Here is a 26,316-nt window from a genome sequence, read left to right as displayed (position 1 = left end):
TTGAGAACTTATTAGAAAAACAGATTCTCCAGTTCTTCCCTGGAAGTTCTAAGTCAGAGATGCTTGGGGTGAGGCCCTGCAGGTTCTTGAATGCTAAATTTGAGAACCACTGTAGGTTCAGGGATGCGAAAGTCCTCAGTGTTAAATTTATTGGTATATATTTCTGAATGAGGTCATTTTTTACCATGTAAGTACTGTGCCAGGCAATGTAATGATTGCCTGTCTTGATCCTCATGGCAACTGTTTGAGAATGGGTGCTATCATAGTCCTCCCCATTGTGCAGATGAGGATGCAGGCTTAGAGAGTAACATGGTTTTGATTTCAGACAGTCTGACTTAGCCTGGCGCTACTGACCTTGACACAGATGTTGGTTTATGGTGTGTTCCTCCACCTTCTCCCCATGATCCTTGCCTCCAGGGTAGGCACAGCTGTAGCCATTCACCATTGTTACTTCTTCCTTGATTTTTACTCCCAGGTTTCCCCCATGGCTCTTTGCTTAATGTTCGTCCAGTGTGGAGACATTTTTTTCTTGGAATGTTATGGGATATTTTTAAAAATGTTGAACTTAATGCAGAATTAAACTAAATTCCTATGTTATGGAAATACATAATTAAGTAGAATAATTGCTGTTTATCATATCCCTCTTTGTAATGACAGTCAACACCTTGGAACATGCTCTTCCATTTGTCCCCCTAGGTGTATACAGTTATGTGTTGCTTAATGACCATGATACAATTTGAGAAATGCATCATGTGAACATCATAGAGCCATGGCTCATAGATAGTTCATGGCTCTATGATAGTCCTAGATGATGTAATCCTATAGGACCACCGTTGTGTATGTGGTCTTTTGTTAACTGAGACATTATTATGTGATGTGTGACTGTATATATATTTTATTACAGATTGAATGTTCCTTTTCTGAAATGCTTGGGAATAGAGGTGTTTCTGATTTCAGATTTTTTTTAGATTTTGGGACATTTGTATATATAATGAGATATCCTGGGGATGGTAACCGAGTCTAAATATGAGATTCACTTACGTTTCATATATACCACACCTTACACATATGGCCTGAAGGTAATTTTATACGATATTTTCCATGCACAGATGGAAAATTCCACACCTGACCTTATGTGGTCCAATGCACGTGCACTAAAAATACTAACTTTATTAGCCTGCTTCATGTTACTACAATGAAATTATCGGAGAGAGGCTATTTATGAATTAAAGACAGGTTTATTTTGGTTCACAGTTCTGCAGGTTCCAAAGCATGGCACCTGCATCAGCTCAGTTCTGATGAGGGCTATAGATGGCAATGGTGGCAGCAAGTGTTAGGGCAAACTACTCATATCTTGAATTGGAGCAGGGAGAGAGGGGATGGATGAGCTCTCACAAGACCCTTTGGGGCACACCCTCAATGATCTAAGGATCTCCCACGAGGTCCCATCTCCCAAGGGTTCCATCACCTTTCAGTAGTGCACCCTAGGACCAAACCTTTAGCACATCCTTTGGGGAACTCTCATCCAAACCATAGTTCATAGCATTAGCATGAACTCAGGTGTGATTGAAAGGCACTTATGAATAACAAATGATGCTCCTGTCACCCAGAAAGTACAAGGGTTTTAGGAATTCTGTGGCAGGAAGGGAGTGGGAAAGCAAAAAAATATGTATTTCTAATTATCACAGGCTTCTTGATAATTTCTGAAGTAGATACTAAGACATTTAATGAGGAAACTTATATGGAATTTATTTTATAAGCCAGTTTAATGCAAGGACTGCTTACCTGAGATAGTGACTAGTCGAAAAGTAATTGCCCTGAGCCCATCTCTCTGGAAAATTCAAATTCCTTACCATGAACTGGGCATGGTGGTACATACCTATATTCCTAGTGGCTCAGGAGGCTGAGATAGGAGGATGGCAAGTTCAAAGCCAGCCTCAGCAAAAGCGAGGTTCTAAGCAACTTGGTGAGATCCTGTCTCTAAATCTAATACAAAAAAAATAGGGCTGGAGATGTGACTCAGTTGAGTGTCCCTGAGTTCAATCCCCAGTACCTGCTCCCACCCTTCAAAAAAATTCCTTACCATGGCTTATAAGTTCCTTTTCAGATCTGATCCCTCCCTACTTTTCTCACCTCACTCTTATAGCACTTTAGTTGCCTAGTGTTTTCCAATTTCTCCGTGCCTGTTTCTGTAAGATGAGATATCTCCCTGTGCCTTAGAACAGTACTAGTGCATATGGGTGGCAGCTGTTACTTTCATTCCTCAACCATTTTGTCTTAGCATGGCCCCCACCACAATGAGCTTATTTTATTATATCATTTACCACGTTTGATTGCATCTTTTACCTTGTTTTGTGATATCTTAAACCGCATTGCCTTATTTTATTCTAGGTTCATAGCACTTAAAATCAAAAATTATTTTGTGAGTTTAACTTATTTGTTATTGGCTACCTCTAACTGGTCCTCCCCACTGAATTGGAAGCTCTGCAGTCAGGAATTTTGCCCTTCTTGTTTACCCCTGTGTCTTTAGTACTTAGAATGGAACATGGCACATAGAAGGCACATACAAAATATTCGTTGAATAAATGAACAGAAGATGGGAATTAATCTATAGACCCAGTTATCCGTTGCAGAATGAGATAGTCAAATTGTATCATACTTACATGAAAATGATGTTTTTTCCCTAGTTGGGGATGTGTTATGGTTTGGATGTGAGGTGTCTCCTTGTAGCTCATATGTGAAACAATACAAGAACCCTTGGGGTGAAATGATTGGATTATTAGAACCTTGACCCAATTAGTGAATTAATCTCCTATGGGATTAACTGAGTGGTAACTGAAGGCAGATAGGGTACGACTGGAGGAGGTGGGTCATTGGGGGCATGCTTTTGGGGCATACATTGTATCAGGCGAATGGAGTCTCTTCTCTCTGCTTCCTGATCATCAAATGAGCTGCTTCCCTCTGCCACATTCTTCTGCAATAATGTTCAGCCTCACCTCAAGCCCAAAGGAATGGAGCTAGCTATCTATGGACTGAAACCTCTGAAACTTTGAGATCCCAAAGAAACATTTCCTCCTTTAAAATTTTTCTTATCAGGTCCTTTGGTCACAGCAACGAAAAAGCTGACTAAAGATGGAATCCCTCTTGCTCCACTGCGATATGCAATAAAGAGATAGCTACCAGAATATAGCCTTATTTAATTTCAATGCAAATTATAAACTGTAATAAAAAATCATTTCATTGATTATCAGCTTTAAAGTTGTCCTCTGTGGATATCATAACCAGGAATCCGTATTTGGGATAGGCATTTTAACCTCTCCCTGGATTTCTCTCCCTGGAGGCAAGGGCAAGGAAGGACTGTTTTTATCTGTCCACTAGGGCTGCTCTAGTGTGGATAGTGTAACTGAAAGGAAGTTAACCTACCTAATAGGTATAAAGTAGTTTCTCATTATCATTTTTTTTTTTTTTACCAGAAATAACTATTTTGTTTTTCTTTTTTTTTTTTTATTGTAAACAAATGGGATACATGTTGTTTCTCTGTTTGTACATGGTGTAAAGGCATACCATTTGTGCATTTGTGTAATCATAAATTTACATAGGGTAATGTTGTTTGATTCATTCTGTTATTTTTTCCCTTCCCCCACCCCTCTTTTCCCTCTATACAGTCCTTCCTTCCTCCATTCTTGCCCCCTTCCTAACCCTCACTCTAACTCTAACACTAACCCCTCCCCCCATTATGTGTCATCATCCACTGATCAGTGAGATCATTCGTCCTTTGGTTTTTTGAGATTGGTTTATCTCACTTAGCATGGTATTCTCCAATTTCATCCATTTGCCTGCAAATGCCATAATTTTATCATTCTTTATGGCTGAGTAGTATTCCATTGTATATATATACCACAGTTTCTTTATTCATTCATCAATTGAAGGACATCTAGGTTGGTTCCACAATCTGGCTATTGTGAATTGAGCAGCTATGAACATTGATGTTGCTGTGTCTCTGTAGTATGCTGATTTTAAGTCCTTTGGGTATAGGCCAAGGAGTGGGATAGCTGGGTCAAATGGTGGTTCCATTCCAAGTTTTCTAAGGAATCTCCACACTGCTTTCCAGAGTGGCTGCACTAATTTGCAGCCCCACCAGCAATGTATGAGTGTATCTTTCTCCCCACATTCTCGCCAACACCTGTTGTTGCTTGTATTCTTGATAATTGCCATTCTAATTGGGGTGAGATGGAATCTTAGGGTGGTTTTGATTTGCATTTTTTCTTATATGAGAAGTGTCGTTGAACACTTTTTATATCTTTATACTGAACAGATGATCTGATGAACTGGGTTTGCTCAAAGTAGTTTAAGTAGAAAATAAAATTCATCGACTCTTTTCAGCTAAGTTGGGGCATGGCTGGATTGCTGAGCTCAAGCAGTTATTATCAGACTACCAGTTTTCTGTTCTTGACCCTGCCTTGCTCTGTGTAGGCTTTCAAAGCTAGAAGCACAGGTGGCTGCAGGCTTATATTCTATGAACTTAGGAGCTACAGTGGAAGGAGAATACCAATGGCCTGTGACCATTACTGAGCCACAGTGTAAGCTCTGAGTAGAAAGGTCAGGTTCATATGCCTGCCTTTGAAGGTGGATTGAAGATAAGAAGCAGTTTCAGAAAAGTTTAATTCTAGTGCCAAAATCATAGATTCTGGGTGAGCAAAACCAATACAATAAGATGTGCAATACATTATTTTTGTGGAATAAATTTATTTCTCAGTCTGTCTGTTTTTTTTTTTTTTTTTTTTTTTTATTGTGCCAGGAATTGAACCCACGGCCTTGCACATATTAAGCATGTACTTGGCTACTATATGCCTAGCCTATCTGTGATCTTTTAATAAATGTGCAAAAGTGGACTGTGTCTCTTGTTCAAGGTCACATATCTAGCAAGTGGCAGAGCCTGAATTTCAGTTGAGCTTTGTCTGGCCTCACAGCCTGGCATCTTTGCAGTACCAGAGCTTCTTAAGCTTTTCTGGGTGTGGCACCCATGGGCTGGGACGTGCGAACACATTCTCTATCCGTGTGGGGTCATGGCTCAGTGACCTGCCTTAAGCCTAAATTTCCTTCACTGTTTTATATCTTTAGTCAGGTGTGGTGGTGCACACCTATAATCCCAATGGCTTGGCAGGCTAAGCAGGAGGATCACAAGTTCAAAACTAGCCTCAGAAACTTAGTGAGGCCCTAGGCAACTCAGTAAGACCCTGTCTCTAAATAAAATTTTAAAAAGGACTGAGGATGTGGCTCAGTGGTAAAGCATCCCTGGGTTAAATCTCTGGTACCAAAAAAAAAAAAAAAAAAAAGGAAAGAAAAGTTTTATATGTTCAATGATAAAGCCAAATGCTACTTGTAATGCAGAAAAAGGTTTTATGTGACCTAGTGAGTAAAACTGATGCTCAGAGAAGAGACTTCTACATCTTGTGGGAAGCCCTACTGGCTAATAGGAAAAGCAAACCCTTACTATACACTGGATGTTCAGTTGCTTTTCTTGATTTTTTAACAGGGGTTTAATGAATTACTCTGTAGAGTTCTAGGGAAAATAAAACAAGATAACAACAAGCTCTATAAATATTTTAAAAATTGAATTTTGTAAAGAACATGCTGTTGCTGTCTCAGATTCGAGGTGAACTTTTTTTTTTTTTTTTTTTTTTTGGTGGTACTGGGGATTGAACCCAGGGCCTTGTACATGCGAGACAAGCACTCTACCAACTGAGCTATATCCCCAGCCCCTCGAGGTGAACTTAAGATCAGAGGATCTTAAGTTTCTGTGGCAATGCCAGGCAGGTCTATCTTCCTTTCCCCCCACAATTTTTTGTCACTTGTATACTGTTTTAAAGTTTGCATCCATTCTGTCTTCAAGCAGGATAAGTGTATTGTAGACTTCTTTTAGCTTTTTAGGAAAACATATGACTGTAACATTGAAGAACTTTAGAAAAACACACAAAATCTTGGTACTCTTGACAGGTCAGTTTTTATATTTGCAAATTATCTTCTTAAAAGGAAACTCTGAAACTTTGTTATGAGGGAATTCTTCACCCTTGAGACTTAGATTAATATTATTTTTGGTATTATGATTATCTTGTTAGAACCCTTTCATTTGAAGAACCATTAGAAAATGTGTTTTAGGTTGTTAATTTTTTTACTACTTATATAGAACTGATGACATTTTAAAAGTCAAGTATGAGTTTGTAAACTTGTTAAAAGTAATCATATTTTATAAGTGAATATGTGAACCGTAATGAAGCTTGCTTTTTGGCCTAAGATTGTTCAGTAATTATTAGTGGTATGTACTAGAAGTTGAAGGTTATATTAGAGTGTCTTGTAGTGAACTATAATTGGCCTTTGATTTTGAAGACACGTCTTGTATTCTCTTTCCAATGACGTATTTGCCTTTCAGAGTAGAATGCATGATTGTTGCTAATGATGCCACTGTGAAAGGAGGTACCTACTACCCAGTGACTGTGAAAAAACACTTGCGGGCACAAGAAATTGCGCTGCAAAACAGGCTCCCCTGCATCTACCTGGGCAAGTCACAAGAGTTGTAAAATAATTATTATTAGCTGGTGAAGGGCAGGACTGTATGATAACATCATCATTGGGTATTTAAAAATACTGAAATATTTTGTCAGTATTTCTACCATAATTAACAAGGGAATGCATGTTCTTTGCTGAGGACTCGGGAAGAAAAAGTAAATAAGAACTACCCATAATAATATTATTGAGGAATAGCTCTGCTAACATTTTAGTGCATGCCAGTTTTTTCTCTATATGTTTGGATTTTTTTCTCCTATACATTTTGTTTCTCTGTTAATCATGAAGGGTTCAGACTATTAAAAAAAAGGTTGGTGTTTATGGATAGCTAGAGTGCCAGGTATTATGTTAAATGCCTGAGTATTATATAATGTGAGCAAATATAATTAAGGTAAGCTTAATTTCCCATGAAAGTAAATTTATATTTGAAATTAAAATACATTTAAATCAAAGGGGCCAGGTGTGATGGCACATGCCTGTAATCTGAGTGATTTGGGAGGCTGAGGCAAGAGGATCACAAAGTTAAGACCAGCCTCAGCAATTTAAGGAGGAGACCCTAAGCAACTTAGTGAAACCCTGAGTGCTATGGATGTGGCTCAGTGGTTAAGCACCCTGGGTTCAATCCCTAGTACAAAAAAAATAAAATAAAATAAAATAAAATAAATCAAAGGGTATTTTAAAAAGAACTGAAAAACAAATCAGTTTAAAATGGGCACTTACTACGCTGGTTGTAGTTCAGTGGTAGAGTGCTTGTCTAACATGTGTGAGGCACTGGGTTCAATTCTCAGCATCACATATAAATAAATAAATAAAATAAAGGTCCATCAACAACTAAAATATATATATTGGCACTTTGGATATTGGTTTAGTCCAATAAAACTCCAGCACATAGTATTGGTTTATGCAGACCTTTGAACAGGTACTGATGTAGAGATCTTTTTCTGGGAAAGTTAATTTGCCTGAGAGACTCACAATGTGAACTGCTTTACATGTGTAGAAAGTAGCAAATGAGGGCTCAGGAGATAGCTCATTTGGTAGAGTGCTTGCCTTGTAAGCACAAAGCCATGGGTTCAATCCCCAGCACCGCAAAAAAAAAAAAAAAAAAAAAAAAAAAAGTAGTAAATGAGACCCAGCTGATTGCCGGTGTTGGATCAGACATTACAGCAAGCCAATAATTAATTGAAGACAGGATGTAATGTTAATGTTAAATCACCATATAAGACTTAATGGTTATACGCAATAATAATAAGAATAGGACTAGCTAACTTTTTTTTTTTTTTAACGTTTCCTATGTGCACTCAGAGTGAGTGCTGAACTAAGTGCTTTGCATACATTTTCATGTCATCCTAATAACAACTATAATCAGTGGCTACTATTGTTGTTTTCATTTCATGGGTAAGGAAACAGAGGCACAGAATGTCCAGGAAACATACCTGTAATCACAGAGCTATGAAGCAGCAAGCTCCATTTTGAACTTGGCTGGCACTCTTATCTACCACTTCAGTCTGCAGTAGAGTCAGTATCAGAAGGCAATATGTGATAAATTATCACACGAATTCTGTAGATGGTTTTTGTGTTGGTTTAGAAGAGAGAAAGATACTTTTATAACTCAGCTGGTTAAGAGTTTATGGTGTTTCTGGGGACTTTTCCTGGTCCTCAAAGGAGAGAATATGCTAAATTCACATAGAATTTAGCAGTAGGAAAGCCTAATGGGTTTGGGGAAAACAATCATTTTGGCTGTGCTGGGAGATGGGAGATAGAGGCTCTAGAACAGTTGGGAAAGATGGGGAAACTTTCTTGTGTGTGCGTGATTAAGAACTGATGCTGCTATGGATACAAGTCTGCTGTGCATATATATTTTGTTCATAGACATGCACTTATTGATCTCGTTTTCCTTGTTCAGTGGATTCGGGAGGAGCCAACTTACCTCGACAAGCTGATACGTTTCCAGACCGAGACCACTTTGGCCGCATATTCTATAATCAGGCAATTATGTCTTCTAAAAGTATTACCCAGGTAATTTCTCATTAATGAGATGTGTTGCTTTCTGCTTCAAATGTCTTTGCTAATTGCATATTCAGGATTATTTTAAAAATAAAATAGGAGACTGGGCATGGTGGTATATGCTTGTCATCCCAGCAGCGTAGGAGGATCACAAGTTTGAGGCCAGCCTCAGTAATTTACCTCATGTCAAAATAAAAAATTAAAAGGACTGGAGTTGTAGCTCAATGGTAAAGTGCCCCTGTATGTTCAATCCCTAGTGCCAAATAAATAAATAAATAAAACAATTTAATATAGAATGTAATCTTTTTCTACAGAAAGTACCTTAAAGTTGTCTTCAATTAGAACCTTTAATTAATTATGGAAATATTCTTATACTATAACAAAGGTTATTTACCTAAGGAAAATAGGTATTAAAGAGATAGGACTGTATTTCCAGTATTTCTTTTTTAAGGACTGTACTCAAAAAACTAGTATTAGGGAAACTTTAGGATCTGTATATGGGGATATGTGCAAGATAAGTTGATGGCAGCATCATTTACTAGAGTAGAAATTGAAGTTCTCTTAAGTTCTGGAAGCAGAAGTCTGAAGTCAAGGTGGTAGCAGGGGAGATTCCATTTTTTTCTTCTTCCAACTTCTGGTGGCTCTAGGGGTTCTTTTGGCCTATGGCTACATCACTCCAGTCTCTGCCTGCATCTGCACATGGCACCTTCTCTGTGTCTTCTCTCCTCTCTCCTATAAGGACATTTGTCATTGGATTTAAGGCTGCCTGGGTAATCCAGGATGACGTCATCTCATAATCCTTAATCACATCTGCAGAGGCTCTTTTCCCAAAGAAAGTCACATGGATAGATTCTGGAGATTAGGATTTACGCATGTCTTTTTAGGGGTTACCATTCACCACACTGTAGTGGTCACCCTACATGCTACTTTTTTGCTGTGTCATTTTGTTCATGTAGCTTCAGCAACAAAAGAATATCAGCATTTAAAATTTATTTATGAAGGATTCTATGTCAGTGTACTGGTACATAATACTAAGTAAGGTCTTTGCTTCTGTGGAACTTGAAGTGCTTTGAGATTAGATCTGGCTGGGTGTGGTTGCACATGCTTATAATTTCAGCAACCTGGGAGGCTGAGACAGGAGTATCACAAGTTCAAGATGAGCCCTGGCAATTTAGTGAGATCCTGTCTCAAAAAATAAAAGGGGCTCAGAGAATAGCTCATTGGTAGAACATCCCTCAGTTCGAACTAATTCCTAGTACTGTAAGAAAAGAAAGAAAAAGAAAAAATTACATCTTTCTGAGTGTGGTGGCACATTGCCTACAATCCCAGCTACTTGGGAGGCTAAGGCAGGAGAATCTTGAGTTCAAGGTTAACATAGGCAACTTAGCTAGGCCTTGTCTCAAAATAAAAAGAGTACAAGTAACCATAATGGTAAATGTTGGTGAGGATGTGGGGAAAAGGTACACTCATTCATTGCTGGTGGGACTGCAAACTGGTACAACCACCCTGGAAAGCAGTATAGAGATTCCTCAGAAAACTTGGAATGGAACCACCATTTGACCCCGCTGTCCCACTCCTCGGCATGTACCCAAAGGACTTAAAATCAACATACTACAGTGATGCAATCATATTTCTGTTATTTCCTGTGTCTTTGAACTCTAAAATGTAGGCAGGTTCCTGTAAACCTTCTAGGTTTAACACTTTATTTTTGCTCTCAAGGAGAAAAAAAACAGTTATCCTACGTACTCACATTTGAAGTAGGCACTCTCCTTTCATCTCTCCTTCTTGCAGGGTATCTGAGGACCGCTGTCTGCTCCTGGGGTTTAAAGACTGGGATGCTTGTGTTGGTCTCTCCTGGAGTCTCATATCTTCCTGAGGTTCCTCTTCACAGCCTTCTCCACATCCATGGCCCAGTGCCCTAGTCATTTTCAGAATGTGTTGCTTTTGTTTTCCCAGTGTGGTTTCCATGTTGCTCCTTTTTAAACAGATTTACACTTTCCTTCAGGAGGGGGATCTTCATATTGCTCCCTGGAGACCTCATGTTATTATAATTTTTATAACTTGATGATGGCCCAGTTTGCTGTAGATTGATCTTGGCCTTGGCATAACTGTTCTCATCCTTGTTTTACTGTAAACCTTACTATATCAGCAGCAACAGGTATTTTTACTTTTGCTGTCAGATTATTTCTTTTGAAATAGGCCCTATTTGTTTAGCCACATTTGTAATTTCTTTGGTCTTTCACTTTTTTGTTTTCTTTGTGTTTCTGTGTATTTTCTTTTCTCGGAGATGTACTTAAAATTATTCTCAGGCTCTTCCTTCCCTGTTTCCTTACCTCCCTCTCTTCCTTCCCCCTTGGCTTAGCTCATTAGTTTTGAAGTTTAGATTTTTTTTTATACTGGGTATTAAACCCAGAGATACTTTACCACTGAGCTATATCCCCTTTTTAGTATTTGTTTTATTATTATTTTATTATTATTATTATTATCATCATAATCATTATCATTATCATTTTGTACCAGGGATTGAACCCAGGGGTGCTTAACCACTGAGCCACATCCCCCAGGTCCTTATAGTTTTTATTTAGAGGGAGGCTCTTGCTAAATTGCTTAGGGCCTCACAAAGTTGCTGAGACTTGGCCTGAATTCGTGATTTCTGCCTCAGCCTCCCGAGCTGCTGGGATTACAGGTGCGTGCCTCTGCACCCTGCTTAGTTTTTATTTTGAGACAAGATCTCACTAAGTTTTGGAGACTAGCCTTCAACTTGTGATCCCTCTGTCTCAGCCTCCCATATCTTTTTGGTTTTATTTTAGACTTTAGTAATTGTTTTGAGGGATTTAATATGATCACATTATCTTCAAACTGGGTGTGATGGTACATTCCTATAATCCCAAGCAGGAGGATTACAAGTTGGAGGCCAACTTGGGCAACTTAGTGAGACCCTGTCTCAAAGTGGGGGAAAAAAAAATTAAAAAGGTCTGGGATGTGACTCAGTGATCAAATGCTTGCCTAGCATATGTGAGGCCCTGGGTTCCATCCCTGGGACTACCAAAAGAAAAAAAAATATAGCATTTTAGCTTGTGTTAAAGATGGTTAGTGTCTAGGAGAGATGAAGTCACTCTGATTACTTTGAATCTCTGTAATAAAAAGATTGAGGGAAAAAACAGAACATTCTGGGTCAGATGGACTTTTTGCTTTCTGCATCCATTTCAAACCTATCCATTTGTCATAGATAAGTTCGAGTCCTACAGAACTGGTGGTGTTGGGTCAGGATAGTTGATAACATTCTTATATTCTGCACAACTGTTGCATTGAGATGTGTATTTTGGGGCTTTTATTTGTAATGGTCTCTCTTTAGGTAGAGGTAGGGAAAATTTTGATTCAGGTAGTATTTGCTTTCCACACTTACTTTTAATTAAAAAAGAAGAAGAGATTTAAAAGAAAACACATTATTGCTTTTATTCTTTTTTCTTTCCTACACATCTGAGATAGGAAAACAATATTGTTACATTTTTAATAGCTTTTCTGTAGAGCTGTTGGAACCCTCTTCCCCCTGCCAAGTTATATTACATTTATTACAGTATACCTTGAACTAGAGAGTCATCTACAATTTGGCTGTGGGAGAATAGAGGTCTAGAGTTCACACAGCTTTTCAGAATCAGGTATAAAACCTCTTGACTCCTGTCAAGACCCTTCCCATAAGGCAGCCTGCTGATGTGCAGTATTTAATTCATTTTTTGGTGCAGTGAGAACCAGTCTCTGTTTGTTTAGGCAAGACCCAGAGGGTAACAAAATTTTGCTTGAAGTTTTCCCAGATGATTGCCTCTGTTTTGTAGCATCTCATTTCCTTTTATTCAGAAATTTTGCTTGTGGAAGTGATGACAAGTTTTGTTTTTATCGATCATTCTCAGCTACCTTCTGCTTTCTTGCTTATGATTTAGGTTTTAGAATCACCTTGGACTTCTTCACCCAAGCAATCTTAGGATCTCTTGGTTTGTCCCTGTGGCAGAACACACTTCCTTCTCTGGTGACCGGAAAGACTATATCCTCTCAGTCAGATTCTTTGGAATTTGCCGTTGTTCTGATACAGATTGGCACAATGCCTGTGTTGTACCTCCAACATAGCCAAATCTTTACCTCTGAGTGTTGTCAGAAAAGTTTTTGGTCACTCATGGTATGTCCTTTTAATTCTTCTTGGTGGAGAATGCAGCAGTGTTTTCTTTCTGGGGTTCCAGATCCTTTATCCAGGGAGCTTTGTTCAATGTGGCCTCATGGAAGCTTGTTATTGTACCACAAGTGAATGTTTTGGGCCATGAAAAGTTGTCATACTTTCTGGGCCTGGGATCCCTATGCTCCGTGAGCTGGAGAAGCAGACCCAGTGGCAAAACTTGTGCACATCTATTCTGCCCTCTTTTGTGGTGAATGACTTAAAATTAAATGATGAGAAAAGATTGTATAACAGTGATTAGTCATTGGTTGGTGACTTCTTTTATCTGTGTTCTCTTATTTAAGTTTTATTTCTGTTATCAGCATTTGCCCAAGCAATATTAAAAATTTGCCTATTAAATACTTATAACTAGAATGGCCTCTCTTATTGATGAAAACATTTGATAATTTTGATTCCTGTGTACTTATTTAAAAAAAATTATAGCAGCTCTATTAAGATACCATATAATTCATCCATTTAGCATTGTTAAAATTTAGTCATTTTTAGGATATCATGGAATTAAGTTTAGAATATTTTCATCTCCCCATTAGCAGTCACTCCCCATTTCTGCACAATTGCCCAGCCCTAACATACTTGTCTTCATGAATTTGACTGTTCTGAACATTTTATAAATGGAATCATAGAATAAAGTGGTATGACTGGTTTTTTGCACTTAGCAAGATTTGTCCTTGTCTTGCTCTTGGTTTTTCTGAACTGTGGATGATGCAGAGTTCTACTTGCTTAATGACATTTTGGTTAATGATGAAATACATGTACAAGTGAGAAAACAAGAATGACAGCAAGAAAGAGAGCCAGCAAGTGGAAGACAGTTTCTAATACCCTAGTCACAAATGTGACATCCCATTGCTGGCCATAGTCTTTTTTTTTTTTTTTTTTGTGGTGCTGGGGATCGAACCCAGGGCCTTGTGCTTGCGAGGCAAGGCCATAGTCTATTAAAGCAAATCCCTAGATCCACCATGTACTCAAGGGGAGGCAGTTACTCAGGATGTGAATACCTACACTCAGGATTATTTGGAACTGTTTTAGAAGTCTGCCTACCAGTCTCTTCTGGCCTTTTGTGAGCATGTGGTAGCTTGTGTGAGAGAAGTGGATTGTTGATTTCCTTGCTTGCAGAGGAACTGTCGAGAATATGCCCTCTGAAGTGCCCCATGTAATGGTAGAAATTCCCAAAGCAGGTGTGCTAATAATTTGTCAATTACTCCCCTCTGCCTCCCTCAGGATTTAACCTACGGGACCTTTACCACTAAGCTACATTCCAGCCCCTTTTATTTTTTTATTTTGAGACAGGGTCTTGTCAGGTTGCTTAGACCTTGCTAAATTGCTGAGGCTGGCTTTGAACTTGCAATTCTCCTGCCTTAGTCTCCTGAGCTGCTGGGATTACAGGTGTGTACCACTGTGCCTGCCTATTTCTGAGATTTTACTACTAAATTAGAACATCTCCCCTTCCACCCCACATCTCCACTTTGATGGTGTCTTATGCTATATATCATAGACTGGGTTGTTTAAATAATAAACATTTATTTTTCAGAGCTCTGGAGGCTGGAAATCTCTAGAGATCAGAGTGCTAGCATGGGGTCATTGTCAGAGTGGGGGCTCTTCCTGTTTCTCACTTGGTGGTCAACGAGATTTTGTGTCTCCTCTTCTACCAAGGGCATTCGTTCTATCATGGAGCTCTACCCTCATGACCTCACCTAAACTAAATTACCTCCCAAAGACTCCAGGTAACATCACAATGGTGATTAGGGTTTCAACTTATGAATTCGGGGGGCTCAAACATCCATTCTGTAGCAGATGGTGTGGTGGCATTTTGACAAAGGAATCCCTCCTTTTCTTCTCCACCCCCGTCCTTGTCTTTGAATACTTGCTGACAGTTGCTATTCTTTCCTTTGGCTCTCTAGTTGTTTTCATGGAATCTGTAATGCCTGTTTAGTTCTTTACGTCTTGTTTTTGAAAATTGTTCCCTTTTAGATTCTTACATCATCATGACTCTTCTCTAAGTTCCTTGACTTTTTTCCTTCTGCATACTGAAATAGTTTGAACTGAACCTGGTGTTCTAGTACAAAGAACAGGGTGATAAGGTGAAAATTGTGTCCTTTACTTCCTGCAGAACCTTAAAAATGAAAAAGCCCCTAACATTTCAAACATTAAGAAAGTTTAGAGAATAATAGAACAGAACACTCACGTGTGCACCACCCAAATTTATTGTGTTGACATTTTCATTTGTTATTTTTGCTTCAGATTTTTTAACAAGTGTAGTTATCCATCTAAAAATGTATTTATTCACAATTAATTTACCCACTCAAAATGTTGCATTGATGGACATGTTGATTATTTGTATCTTTTTGCTATTATAAACATGGGTAAAATGAGTGTTTCCTTGTATGCATGATATATAACCACAGATAACCTTTAAAACAAAATTTGTGATCAATAAGCAAAACAGTAAGTGATAAGCACTTCTGTAATATATTGACAAGTAAATCTTACAGCCACTTTTTTTAGTTGTAGATGGATACAATACCTTTATTTTATTTATTTATATTTATGTGGTGCTGAGGATTAAACCCAGTGCCTAGCATTTTAGTGAGGTAAGCATTTTACCACTGAGCTAGTACTCCAGCCCCACAACTACTTTTTTTTTTTTTTTTTTTTTTTTTTTGCGGTGCTGGGGATCGAACCCAGGGCCTTGTGCTTGCAAGGCAAGCACTCTACCAACTGAGCTATCTCCCCAGCCCCCCACAACTACTTTTAATAACACACAAGAAAAACTTTAGTTAAGGAAAAATGCTTTTTTTGTGATGGTCATTTAGGTGGAAAAATGCTAATTCATTCTACTTTCATTTTGATTTAGTGGTAGTATGGTATAATGTTTTTCAAAATAGATACTTGTGTGACTATAAGGTAAACTAATGGAATATTAGAATTAGTAGCAAAAATTGCTTTCATATGATCATTTAAAAAATTCATTATAGATGCCTTTTCTTTGGTATATTTCTATTTCTGTGCAGGAGTAATCAGCCAAACCAAAACTTATTTTTCTTTGTGCCATACTAAAATTTAAGCAAGAATTTTTTTAAAAAAATCTTTTTTTAGTTGTTATGGTTTAGATATGTGGTATCCCCCAAAAGCTCACGTGAGACAATGCAAGAAGGTTCGGAAAAGAAATGATTGGATTCTAAGAGTCTTAGCTCAATCAGTAGTTTAATCCCCTGATAGGGATTGACTGAGTGGTAACTGAAGTGGTAGGAGGTGGGAACTGGGGCGTGTCTTGGGATATATTTGTATTTGGCGAGTCGAAGCTCTCCGTGCCTTCTGATCACAATGTGAGCTGCTTCCCTTTGCCACACTCTTCCGCCATGATGTTCAGCCTTGTTAGGTATAAAGCCACCTTTCTCTCCCGTTACAGGAACCCAGCCTCCCAACCCACCTGTCAATCTGCCATTACCCCCGCCTCTCCCGTTTCAGGAATTTCTGGCTTAAGTGGCCATAATCTTCCTGCCTCCCACATTACGTTCCAATATGTCATTGGTCCATCAGTCAGTCTGTAATAATTCTCCTCCGCGATTGGTTCCTCCCAGCCTGCAAAATTCCAATATCTGACAAGAAACCCTGCGCCATCTTTCTTCTTTCCCTTTCCCCTTTCCCCCGAGCGGGCACGTTTTGTCCGCATAGAATAAAAGTTCCTTGTGTGGGACCTGTATCTGCGGAGCGTGTTTTTTCTGTGAGTTATCGAGGAACCAAAACTGCCCATAACATCTATCTAACAAGCCTCACCTCCGAGGAATGGAGCCAGCCTTCTATGGGCTACCTCTGAAACCATAAGCCCTCAAATAAGCTTTTCCTCCTCTGCAATTGTTCTGGTCAGATCTTTTAGTCACAACAGCACAATAGTTGACTAAAACAGTTGTAGATGGACACAATACATTTATTTACATGTTTTTGTGTGATACTGAGGATTGAACTCAGTGCCTCACATGTGCTCTACCACTGATCTACAAACCCAGGCCTCCAGCAAGAATTTTTTACAGTCCTTTTTTAATGGAAAATTTTAAACATATAAAAATAGAGAACCACAACTCCCTGTTTCACATCGCCCAGCTTTCTTTCGAGCAAGGTTTTTTTGTTTGTATATTGAAATGGGTGTAGCCATAATGCCCAGGTGGGCCTTGAACTTCTGGGATCAGGTGGTCCTCTTACTTTAGTCTTCGTAGTGACTGGGAATACAGGCATGCATCACCATATTTGGCTTTTTTAAAAACTTTGTTTTTAGTTGTCACTGGACCTTTATTTTATTTATATGTGGTACTGAGAATTGAACCCAATGCCTCACACATGCCAGGCAAGTGCTCCACCACTGAGCTACAACCCCAGCACCCTATTTGACATTTAAGCAAGATTTTGAACAATAATGGTAACATCAGTTTTCCATTTAGAAAATACCATATTTGGAGTAACACAAAATATTAATAACACTCATTTGAAGAATTATTTTAGTATTCCTATGAGGTAAGTGGTGATTATTTAGAGGATTTATTTAAACTGAGTGTTTTATGGGTTTCTTCTCTCCATTAGTTGTTCAGTCTAATCTTCTCTCTAACCAGAAGATTGTCCATATATTTTGAGAAATGTGATATAAGCCCTTTAAAATGTTTTATTAATTGACTGATTGGTTGGTGATACTAGGGATTGAACCAAGGGACTCTTTACCACTGTGCAATATCTCTATCCTTTTTTTATATTTTATTTTGAGACAGGGTCTTGCCAAGTTGCTGAGGCTAGCCTGACCTTCAAAATGTTTTGATAAAAAGTCCAGACACTATTCTAAACATTGAGAGGATTCAATTTTTCAAAGTTCAGGAATTAACTAGTAATGTTCCCTTGTTTGCGAGACTATAGGTAGAACACCATGTAATTCAGGGCTTGAGCTGCGTCTCATGGTGGTTGTATGCTTCCATTCCAGATAGCAGTGGTCATGGGTTCCTGTACAGCAGGAGGTGCTTATGTGCCTGCAATGGCGGATGAAAACATCATCGTACGCAAGCAGGGTACCATTTTCTTGGCAGGACCTCCTTTGGTAAGAATATAAACTCAACTGAAGTATATATAACATAAAATATACCACTTAACTGTGTTATTTTGTTTGTTTTTTGGTACTGGAGTCTGAACCAAGAGGCTCTTTACCATTGAGTCACATCCCCAGTCCTTTTTTGAATGTTTAATTATTGAGATAGGGTTTCACTAAGTTGCTGAGGCCAACTTTGAATTTGTGATCCTTCTGTTTCAGCCTTCTGAATCCCTGGGAGTGTAGGCATACAACACTGTGCCTGACTTAAATATGTTTTGATGGTTTTAAAAATATTGTGATTTTATGTATACACACACATATGTAATAAAATTTATCATTTTTATCCTTAAGTATACAATTCTGTGGCATTAAGTATATTCCTATTATTGTGCAACCATCACCACTAAATCTCCAGAATGTTTTCATCTTTCCCATTGAAAGCCATCAGACACTAACTTGCTATACTTCCCAGCTCTACTGCCTTGGCACCCACTGCTTTCCTATCTGTCTCTGTGGATGTAGCTACTCTAGGTACATTTCATGTAAGTAGAATCATATAATATTTGTCCTTTCATGATTGGTTCAGTTTGCATAATATCCTAAAGGTTCCTCTCTGTTGTAGCAAATGTCAGTATTAACGTTTCTTTTAAAGGCTGAATAACATTTCATTTGTATATATATACTACATTTCGTACTGGGCATATGGATACACAAATATCTGAGTTCTTGCCTTCATTTCTTTTGAGAATATCTAACTGGAAGTGGATTGCTGGGTTATGTGGTATTCTGTGTTTAATCTTTTTAGGAATCACTTCATTTTTCTTTTTTTAAATCCTAACTTTATTTTATTTGTTTGTTTTGTTTTGTTTTTTTTTTGCAGACAAGAAAACCTTTTATTTTAAACCACAAATAGTCAGCAGGTGGCCACAACTATCCATGTTTCATTAAAATCACATAAAACCTAGGTTCAAAAGCACCACTGATTATTGCTCTAGAAAAACTGCATGAAAAATTTAAATATGCACAGTAAAAACACCACATATGCACAGGACCAAGTTTTTAAAGCAAATGTATGGAATGCTGAATCAATTTATCACACAGCTTCCAATATTAAATTGATATTTATTTTACTTGAGGATGATGGAGATTTCCAAAAAGTACTATGAGGGGTAAAATGTCCATCCTTATATATTTTGTATGCCAACTAGTAGAGTCCTAAAAAATTAGCATTTACAAAATACTTGGTAAAAATAGCTTTTAAAAGTTGTCTCAAGAGGTACATAAAATCAACCCCAATTTTCATGATAATTCATTCTCTCTCGTTATCTACAGATTCAGTTTTCTGTGCCATCCTTTCCAGCTTCCTGCTTTTCCTCCTTCTTTCCTTTAGCACCTCTGCTAATCTTTGTTCCAGGTTCTTTCTTAGCAGATGCTTTTCTTGGTTTAGGTTCAGGTTTTGGTGGAGCAGGTTTTGCTGACAATCTGGCAGAACGTCTCGTGGGCTCCTGTTTGGTTACTTTGGATCCAGCTTTGCCCTCTGTATTCTCTGGGGACTTTCTCTTCGGCATAATGACTATATTGGTGCAGCAAAAAGTAAAGCAACGGGCTGGAACTGCTGGCACCACATTTAGATGCTGCCTCTGCCGCTGCAGCTGTTCACGCGCAGGGCGCAACGTAACCCGGCCTCTCCGACCTGCACCTCAGCTGCTCCCTTGTTTATTTTTTTATGTGATGCTGAGGATAGAACCCAGTGCCTCATGTGCTAGGCAAGCACTCTGCCACTGAGCCATGACCCCAGTCCCCCTCATTCTTTTTTATGACTGAATGACGTTCCATTGTTGTGGATATGCTGCATTTTGTTTATTCACTTACCAGTTGATGGATATTTAGGTTGTTTTTCTTTTTGGACGTTATGAATAAGGGTACTGGGAACATTCATGTACACATTCTTGTTAGATATGTTTTCATTTTCTTTGCATATACGTTGCAGAATTGTTGGGTCATTTGGTAACTGTGTTTGACATTTCAAGGAACTGCCAACCTATCCAAAACACATTGTACCTTCCCACCAGAAGTTTGTAAGGATTCTGATTTCTCCACATCCTTACCAACATTTGTATTTGTGTGTCGGTCTGAATAGAGCCATCCTGGAGGGAGTAACATATTACTTCATTTTGGTTTGGATTAGCATTTGCTTAATGGTTCATGATGTTGAGCGTCTTTTTATGTACTTATTATCTGTATATCTTTAGAGACATGTCTATTCAGATTCTTTGCTCATTTTATAATTGGACTATTTGTCTTTTTATTGAGTTGTAAAAATTTCTGCATTCTCTTGATAGAATTCCTTTATCAGATATATGATTTGCAAATAATTTTTCCCATTCTGTAGGCTGTCTTTTTGCTTTCTTGATAGTGTCCTCCTTTTTTTTTTTTTTTTTTTTTTTTTTTTTTTGGTGCTGGGGATCGAACCCAGGGCCTTGTGCTTGCAAGACAAGCACTCTACCGACTGAGCTATCTCCCCAGTCCCCTGTGTCCTCCTTTGAAACACAAAATTCTTAAATTTTGATAAAATTCAACTTAGGTTTTTTTCCTTTTGTCACTTATACCTTTGTGTCATATCTAAGAAAGCTTTGCCTAAACCAAGGTCGTGAAGACTTACTCTTTTCTTTTGAGAGTTTTATAATTTTAGTTCTTACATGTCAGTCGATGATCCATTTGGAATAGTGTGGGGTAAGGCTTAACAGGGGGCATCCAGCATTGATCTGCATGCAGACATGCAGTTGTCCCAGTGTCATCTGTAGATAGGACCACCCTCTGCTCTGCATTGAATGTTCATGGCTGAAGAAATGGACTTACTCTTTCTTCTAGCTCATCTTTACCATTTTTTGATTCAATAATAAGTTGAGATTTATTAAGAAAGGTGTTCACAAACAGTATATTAACTTTTGTATAAAGTGAGGGAAATATACATTTGTATGTTTATATATGCATTAAAAATTCTGGGCGGAATTCGTGCCTTTGGCCAGATTGAAATCATGGCAGGTCCAGAAACTGATGCCCAATTCCAATTCACTGGTATTAAAAAATATTTCAACTCTTATACTCTCACTGGTAGAATGAATTGTGTACTGGCTACATATGGAGGCATTGCTTTGGCTGTCTTATACTTCAAGCTAAGGTCTAAAAAAACTCCAGCTATGAAAGCAACATAAATGGATTCTAAAATGTGTGACCTCATCTGTTAAGTTCCCATCCCTGGAGAAGCTAATGTCAACTCATCGTGTAATATTCAATTTGTACAATAAATTATGAACCTGGAAAAAAAAATTCTGTAATAATGATAAGTATAGAGTAGAGGAAACAGGACGGGAGAAAGACCTTTGACTTTTGAATTTATGACCTATTTTTTTTTTTTTTGGGTGCTGGGGATAGAACCCAGAGCCTTGTGCTTACAAGGCAAGCACTCTACCAACTGAGCTTTCTCCCCAGCCCCCAAATTTATGACCTATTAAAAAAGTTTTTCAAAGATAAGAATATAAGAGCAAATTAGATTACCTGTGAGAGGTCTAAATTTCTAATGCTAGTAACCTTTATGAACTATTGGTAGAGCCAGCTATATAATTTGTAGACACTAGTACAAAATGAAAAATACAGTACCACTTACTCAAAAGTGGGAAAAAACATCATAAAGGGTATTAATGTATAAAACATTTCCCTTTCTTCTATGGTCCCTTGTTTTTTCTTTCAGTTTACTTTTTTTTTTCTTGGTACCAGGGATTGAAACCAGGGGTCCTCAACCACTGGACTACATCCCCAGTCCTTTTTATTTTTTATTTCGAGACAGAGTCTTGCTAAATTGCTCAGGATCTTGCTGCGTCGCTGTAGCTGGCTTTGAACTTGTGATCCTCCTGCCTCAGCCTCCTGAGCTGCTGGGATTGCAGGCATGCGCCACTGTGCCCAGCCTCTATTTACTTTTTAATGTTATGATCCGTCTGGCCTAGGATACTCCCCTTCCTAGGCATCTCTGCTTCCTGTCCCACAGAAGACACATTATTCTCAACAGGTGTGCAGCCTCCATGCCGATTAAGAGAGGACAGGTTAACCCTCACCTCCCACTCTGTTCCCTGCTGGAGAACACACCTCCATGCTGTGTGTAGCCCAGGACATTGACTACACACAGCATGGAGGTGTGTGGTGCTTCACCTTTAGACACAGGTCCTCCCTGTACCTTCTCTGTACCCACTGGGGGCAACAACTGTTAGGCCAGCATGAGGAAGAGGAGGTAGGCCCAGGCCTGGGCCAGGCACAGGTCAAGGGGAAGCACAGAGCTAAACTCATCCCAAGAAGGTGGCAGAGGCAGATCAGGAAAGAGCTGAGATTCCAAGCCCCAACACATATGCCCCATAGTCCCCACAGATGTCACTTATAAAACACATATTTAAAGATTTAGAATTTCAAAGATTGCCGGGTGGTGTCATGTACCTATTGTCCCAGCACTCAAGAGGTTGAAGCAGGAGGCTCTCTTGAGCTCACAATTCCAGACCAGCCTGGGCAAGCTAACAAGATTCTGTTTCAAAACACATCAGAACAAGAATTGCAAAGATTAAGACTGCAGAGATGAAGAATTTCAAGAGGGTGACCAGAGAGCATTAAACCGCATCATAGGACCGTGCTGAGAGTGAAGCCCTGTTCAGCCCAGGATGACTGAATTATGTCTCTGGTGCTTTGCCTCACCTCTGCTCAGGCCGACTATACACCAGTGACTTGGTTGTGCATTTGTTGTTTTGTTGCATTTCAGTCACATAGTGATCCCAGACTTGAATGATCAGTATACCTTATAACAAAATACCCCACTATATAAGAAAAATCCAACACTATTAAATAGGTAAAAAGAAGAAAGTCATCAAGCAAGTTATAAAACTATATTATACACATAGTGGAATATTATTCGGGCATACCTAAAAAAATGAAGTTTTGACATGCTACAACATGATCTTTGAAAACACTGTGCCAGACAAAAAAGGGCACATATTAGATGATGCCACTTATGTGAAATATTTAGAATAGGTAAATTCATAGAGACAGGAAGGACCAGGGTTGCCAGGGACAGGGAGAAGGGTGGGAGGGGGAGAGACTGCTGGTGAGGATGGGGTTCTTCTGGGATTGATGAAATGATCTGGAATTAGGTAGGGGAAGCAGTTGCACAATCTTGTGAATATGTGTAAAGCCACTGAATTGAATGCTTCTGTGCAAAATGCTGAATCTTATGGTATGTGAATTATATTTCAAAAAGTAAATTTATCATTTCAAAAGTCAAAGAATCATCTTTGGTTTTGGAATACGAATACAAATTTATTAAAAAGTACATTAAAGAGTTCACGCTTTGATGTAAATTAAGTGTGTTTCCCAAGTGATTGTGTTAATTTTTTTTTTTTTTTTTGGGGTGCTGGGGATCGAACCCAGGGTCTTGTGCTTACAAGGCAAGCACTCTCCGACTGAGCTATCTCCCCAGCCCCTTGTGTTAATTTTTGATAACTCTTATGGAAGATAAGGTAAGCTGAAAGGCTGCCATTTTAAACATGGTAAAAGTCTCGAGGATTTATTCAAAATTCTGGAAATTATTATTCCTTAACATTCTCAAGCTGAATGTGATAGCTGTCATTGGTTAACATGAGAAGAAAATGCAAAGTTTTCCTCTGTAGAGTTGTTCTATACAGTTTATTTCCTATTAGTAGTTCTTACTTTTCACTAGAAAATAAGTAAATAAATGACCGAAATTTGAAATCATCAACTGGAAATGTAGGCACCATCTTGACACTGGAGTAAAGTATCTGTTCCTCGGGTTCAGATTTTTATGTCAGAAAGAAGCAGCTCAAACACCCAGGTATGCGTGAAGTCCTCTAAAACTGAACCTCTGTCAGCAGTCTGACTATCTTTGGAAGCCTGTGGTTAGGGGAGGAAAACAAAAAAGGCAGCAGCTCCATCCACTCAAGAGTTCTCAGTTCTAACTCTTGCAGGAGTTTGAGAAAAGGCTCTTGTAGTTTCAGTGTGACATTCAGGTGCTGTTACATTGAGTAGCTGAGAGTGGTTGGAACAAGTGGATAGTAATAAGCTTTTGAAGGAACTTTTTGTTCTCCTGTCTTGTTTCTCTTCAGAACTTGTTATTTAGTAGAACAAGCTGTTTTAATTTTCTCAAACTTTTGGTATCTTTGCACCTATCACAGTATCAAACATGTTGTGGGTGTTCAGTAAATATTAACTGATGACAAATCCTTATTTTTTCAGTTGATATTAGTCAGATTCCTGAAAATAAATTTAGTATATCTGTTGTTTATTCCTTTTTGCAACTTTAAATATCCAGACACATCTTATAATTAGTTATTATCTGGACTGAATGCTATTGTACACTGGGATTTTTGGAAAGAAGAGAACCCATAATTGATTCTTGGGGGCGGAATAATTGGAGGTAGAAATTTTAATTATCTCTCCCTGTGGAAAGATATTTTATTTAAGACAGAACTTTTGATTTAGGGAATAATAAGTCATTTATGTGCTGTATTTTAGATTAATGTTCATTATTCTGATAAAAAACCTTTTCTATGTGAAAAAGAAGAAACAAATTAATCAACCCAAAGAAGTAGGAATCAATAAATAATTCCTGAGGGATCAGGTTGGCATTTAGCATTAAATGATTTTTCTCTTTTTCCTGTTGCAATTTCTCAGACTTAATTGAGTCATTCTTGATTTATTACTTGAGGTTTCTTTCTTTTTGGTCACATCTGCTAGGGCTTAGATTTAGGTACTCTTGGAGAATTTTTCCCCCCACCTTAAATATATAATACAGAATTGGTGATAATAACTGGAATTCTTAGCCTACTTATCAAGTATTTGAAGATGAAAAAATTACAGTTCCTGCCCCCAAGGAACCCTCAATGTGGAGGTGATGACAGAGATTTGTGCAAATTTCTGAAACGCAGTCTGGCAAGTGTCGCAGGTGTAATATGTGGACCACAGAGAGGCAGGCATTACTCTGTTAATACGTGGGTGTCATTCACCTTGAGGAGGCCTGCGTGGATCAGGGGAGAAGTATGGAGCAAGCAACTGGAGATAAATCTTATAGGCTAAGGAAATTGACCTGGTAGGTGAGAGGAGAAGGGGTCCCGGGCAGTGGGAGGAGTGTGCATAGACTCAAAGGCTTTATGATGTGTTGACTCAGCATCTTGGAGGGTAGGGTGTAAACCTTCAGATCAGAATTCCCTGAGCCCAAGTCAGGCTCCATCGCTTGGATAAGGGCTTTGGGAATGTTCTTAGTGTGGTTGGGTTCAGAGTTTTCACCTGGGAATTAGAGATAACTTCTTGGTTTGCTAGGGAATGAAATGAGAACACTTCAAAGTTCTTCAGCTCTGTGGAAGAGTGTAAATGTGGTCAGGTTAGGAGATGAACTCATTAGGAAGGGTTTTAATATCTCCAATGGACCAGTCACTGTTGATTTTTATCCTTGTAGGTTAAAGCGGCCACTGGTGAAGAGGTGTCTGCTGAAGATCTTGGAGGTGCTGATCTTCATTGCAGGTGAAACAGGAATGGTTGTTTCTTTTCAGGATTGATTGCCATTTTGTTTATTTAAAATAGATTTCACATTGTTCTTCTTCTTCTTTACCAGTACTAAGCTTGTCAGACCAAACCAGTTTAATTGTTTCTAGTCAACTGTTCTGGGATCGATTCTTTGGACTACAGTTGCATTTTGGAATGCAATTCTATATGCATTGCATTGGATGCAATCTAGAGCATCAGCTTTTTCATTATAGCTGAGAAGGATTTTAGAGACAAGTTTCTTGTGTTTTTAACAAACATCCTAGGAGTACCCTTATTTTGCAGGTGAGATTGAGGGACTTGGTGATACAGGACAGGAAAGTGAAGTGATAAAGATAAGCAGAGGAGTACCATATCAGGGACTAGGGCAGCAGGATCAAGTACTCCTTTTGAATCTGAGAAGTTAGAGATGCTTGTGAGACATCCAAGCAGAAATTACTGAGCATGCAGTTGGCTATAAGAATCTGGAGTCCAGATCAGGACTAGAGATTTTTATTTGGGAATCATCTACACAGAGGTGGAATTTAAAACCTTGGGACTAAGTGAGCTTACCTCATAATCAATGCAAACAGAGAAGAAGGCCCAGCACCACGTCCTAAATGGCAAGCAAATCTGGTCATTAAGTGACTGGCCTGGCAGGTGCAGTAACCCCCCTTTTGTTCTGCCATGTCACAAACCTAGGGGGCTGTGGGAGACCAGGTAAGAAGAGGACAATGGGTGGTAAGATTCCTACTTTCCTTTCAGAAACCTGCTGAGCCTTTTGAATAGCTGGTTAAGGGACCTTTGTCTTGGTTTTTTATTTATTCCTTTCACATGGAGCATTTATTGTAGATAGATTGATTTTATTTTTTTTTTTAATTTTTAG

At 38.6% G+C, this 26,316-nt stretch overlaps 3 protein-coding genes across 3 annotated transcripts in view; 2 read left to right on the top strand and 1 right to left on the bottom strand.

The window, feature by feature from the left end:
• The window catches only part of Mccc2 (methylcrotonyl-CoA carboxylase subunit 2), a 78,096-nt gene that overhangs the window by 29,967 nt on the left and 21,813 nt on the right, over positions 1–26,316 (top strand). The window contains exons 5-8 of the mRNA XM_047556215.1: positions 6,431–6,558; positions 8,468–8,580; positions 17,754–17,867; positions 25,366–25,430. Of these exons, the coding sequence (XP_047412171.1) occupies positions 6,431–6,558; positions 8,468–8,580; positions 17,754–17,867; positions 25,366–25,430 (420 nt within the window). The remainder of the gene's footprint in view (positions 1–6,430; positions 6,559–8,467; positions 8,581–17,753; positions 17,868–25,365; positions 25,431–26,316) is intronic.
• LOC124987184 (high mobility group nucleosome-binding domain-containing protein 3) lies at positions 18,964–19,551 on the bottom strand. The gene has a single exon (XM_047556216.1). It carries the CDS (start codon positions 19,424–19,426, stop codon positions 19,193–19,195), a length of 234 nt encoding a protein of 77 aa, XP_047412172.1. The 5' UTR covers positions 19,427–19,551; the 3' UTR covers positions 18,964–19,192.
• Positions 20,869–21,109, top strand: LOC124987185 (ATP synthase membrane subunit K, mitochondrial-like). Its single transcript, XM_047556217.1, has one exon. The coding sequence runs from the start codon at positions 20,897–20,899 to the stop codon at positions 21,071–21,073; it is 177 nt and encodes a 58-aa protein (XP_047412173.1). The 5' UTR covers positions 20,869–20,896; the 3' UTR covers positions 21,074–21,109.

Source organism: Sciurus carolinensis, chromosome 6, assembly GCF_902686445.1.
Source record: "Sciurus carolinensis chromosome 6, mSciCar1.2, whole genome shotgun sequence".
NCBI classification, from domain to species: domain Eukaryota; kingdom Metazoa; phylum Chordata; class Mammalia; order Rodentia; family Sciuridae; genus Sciurus; species Sciurus carolinensis.
Note: the sequence above shows the minus strand (reverse complement) of the source record. Positions and strands in the feature narration are given on the sequence as shown.

Excerpts from the sequence above, each read along its gene's own strand:
- LOC124987185 (XM_047556217.1), top strand. The coding sequence starts at position 20,897 with ATGGCAGGTCCAGAAACTGATGCCCAATTCCAATTCACTGGTATTAAA.
- LOC124987184 (XM_047556216.1), bottom strand. The coding sequence starts at position 19,426 with ATGCCGAAGAGAAAGTCCCCAGAGAATACAGAGGGCAAAGCTGGATCC.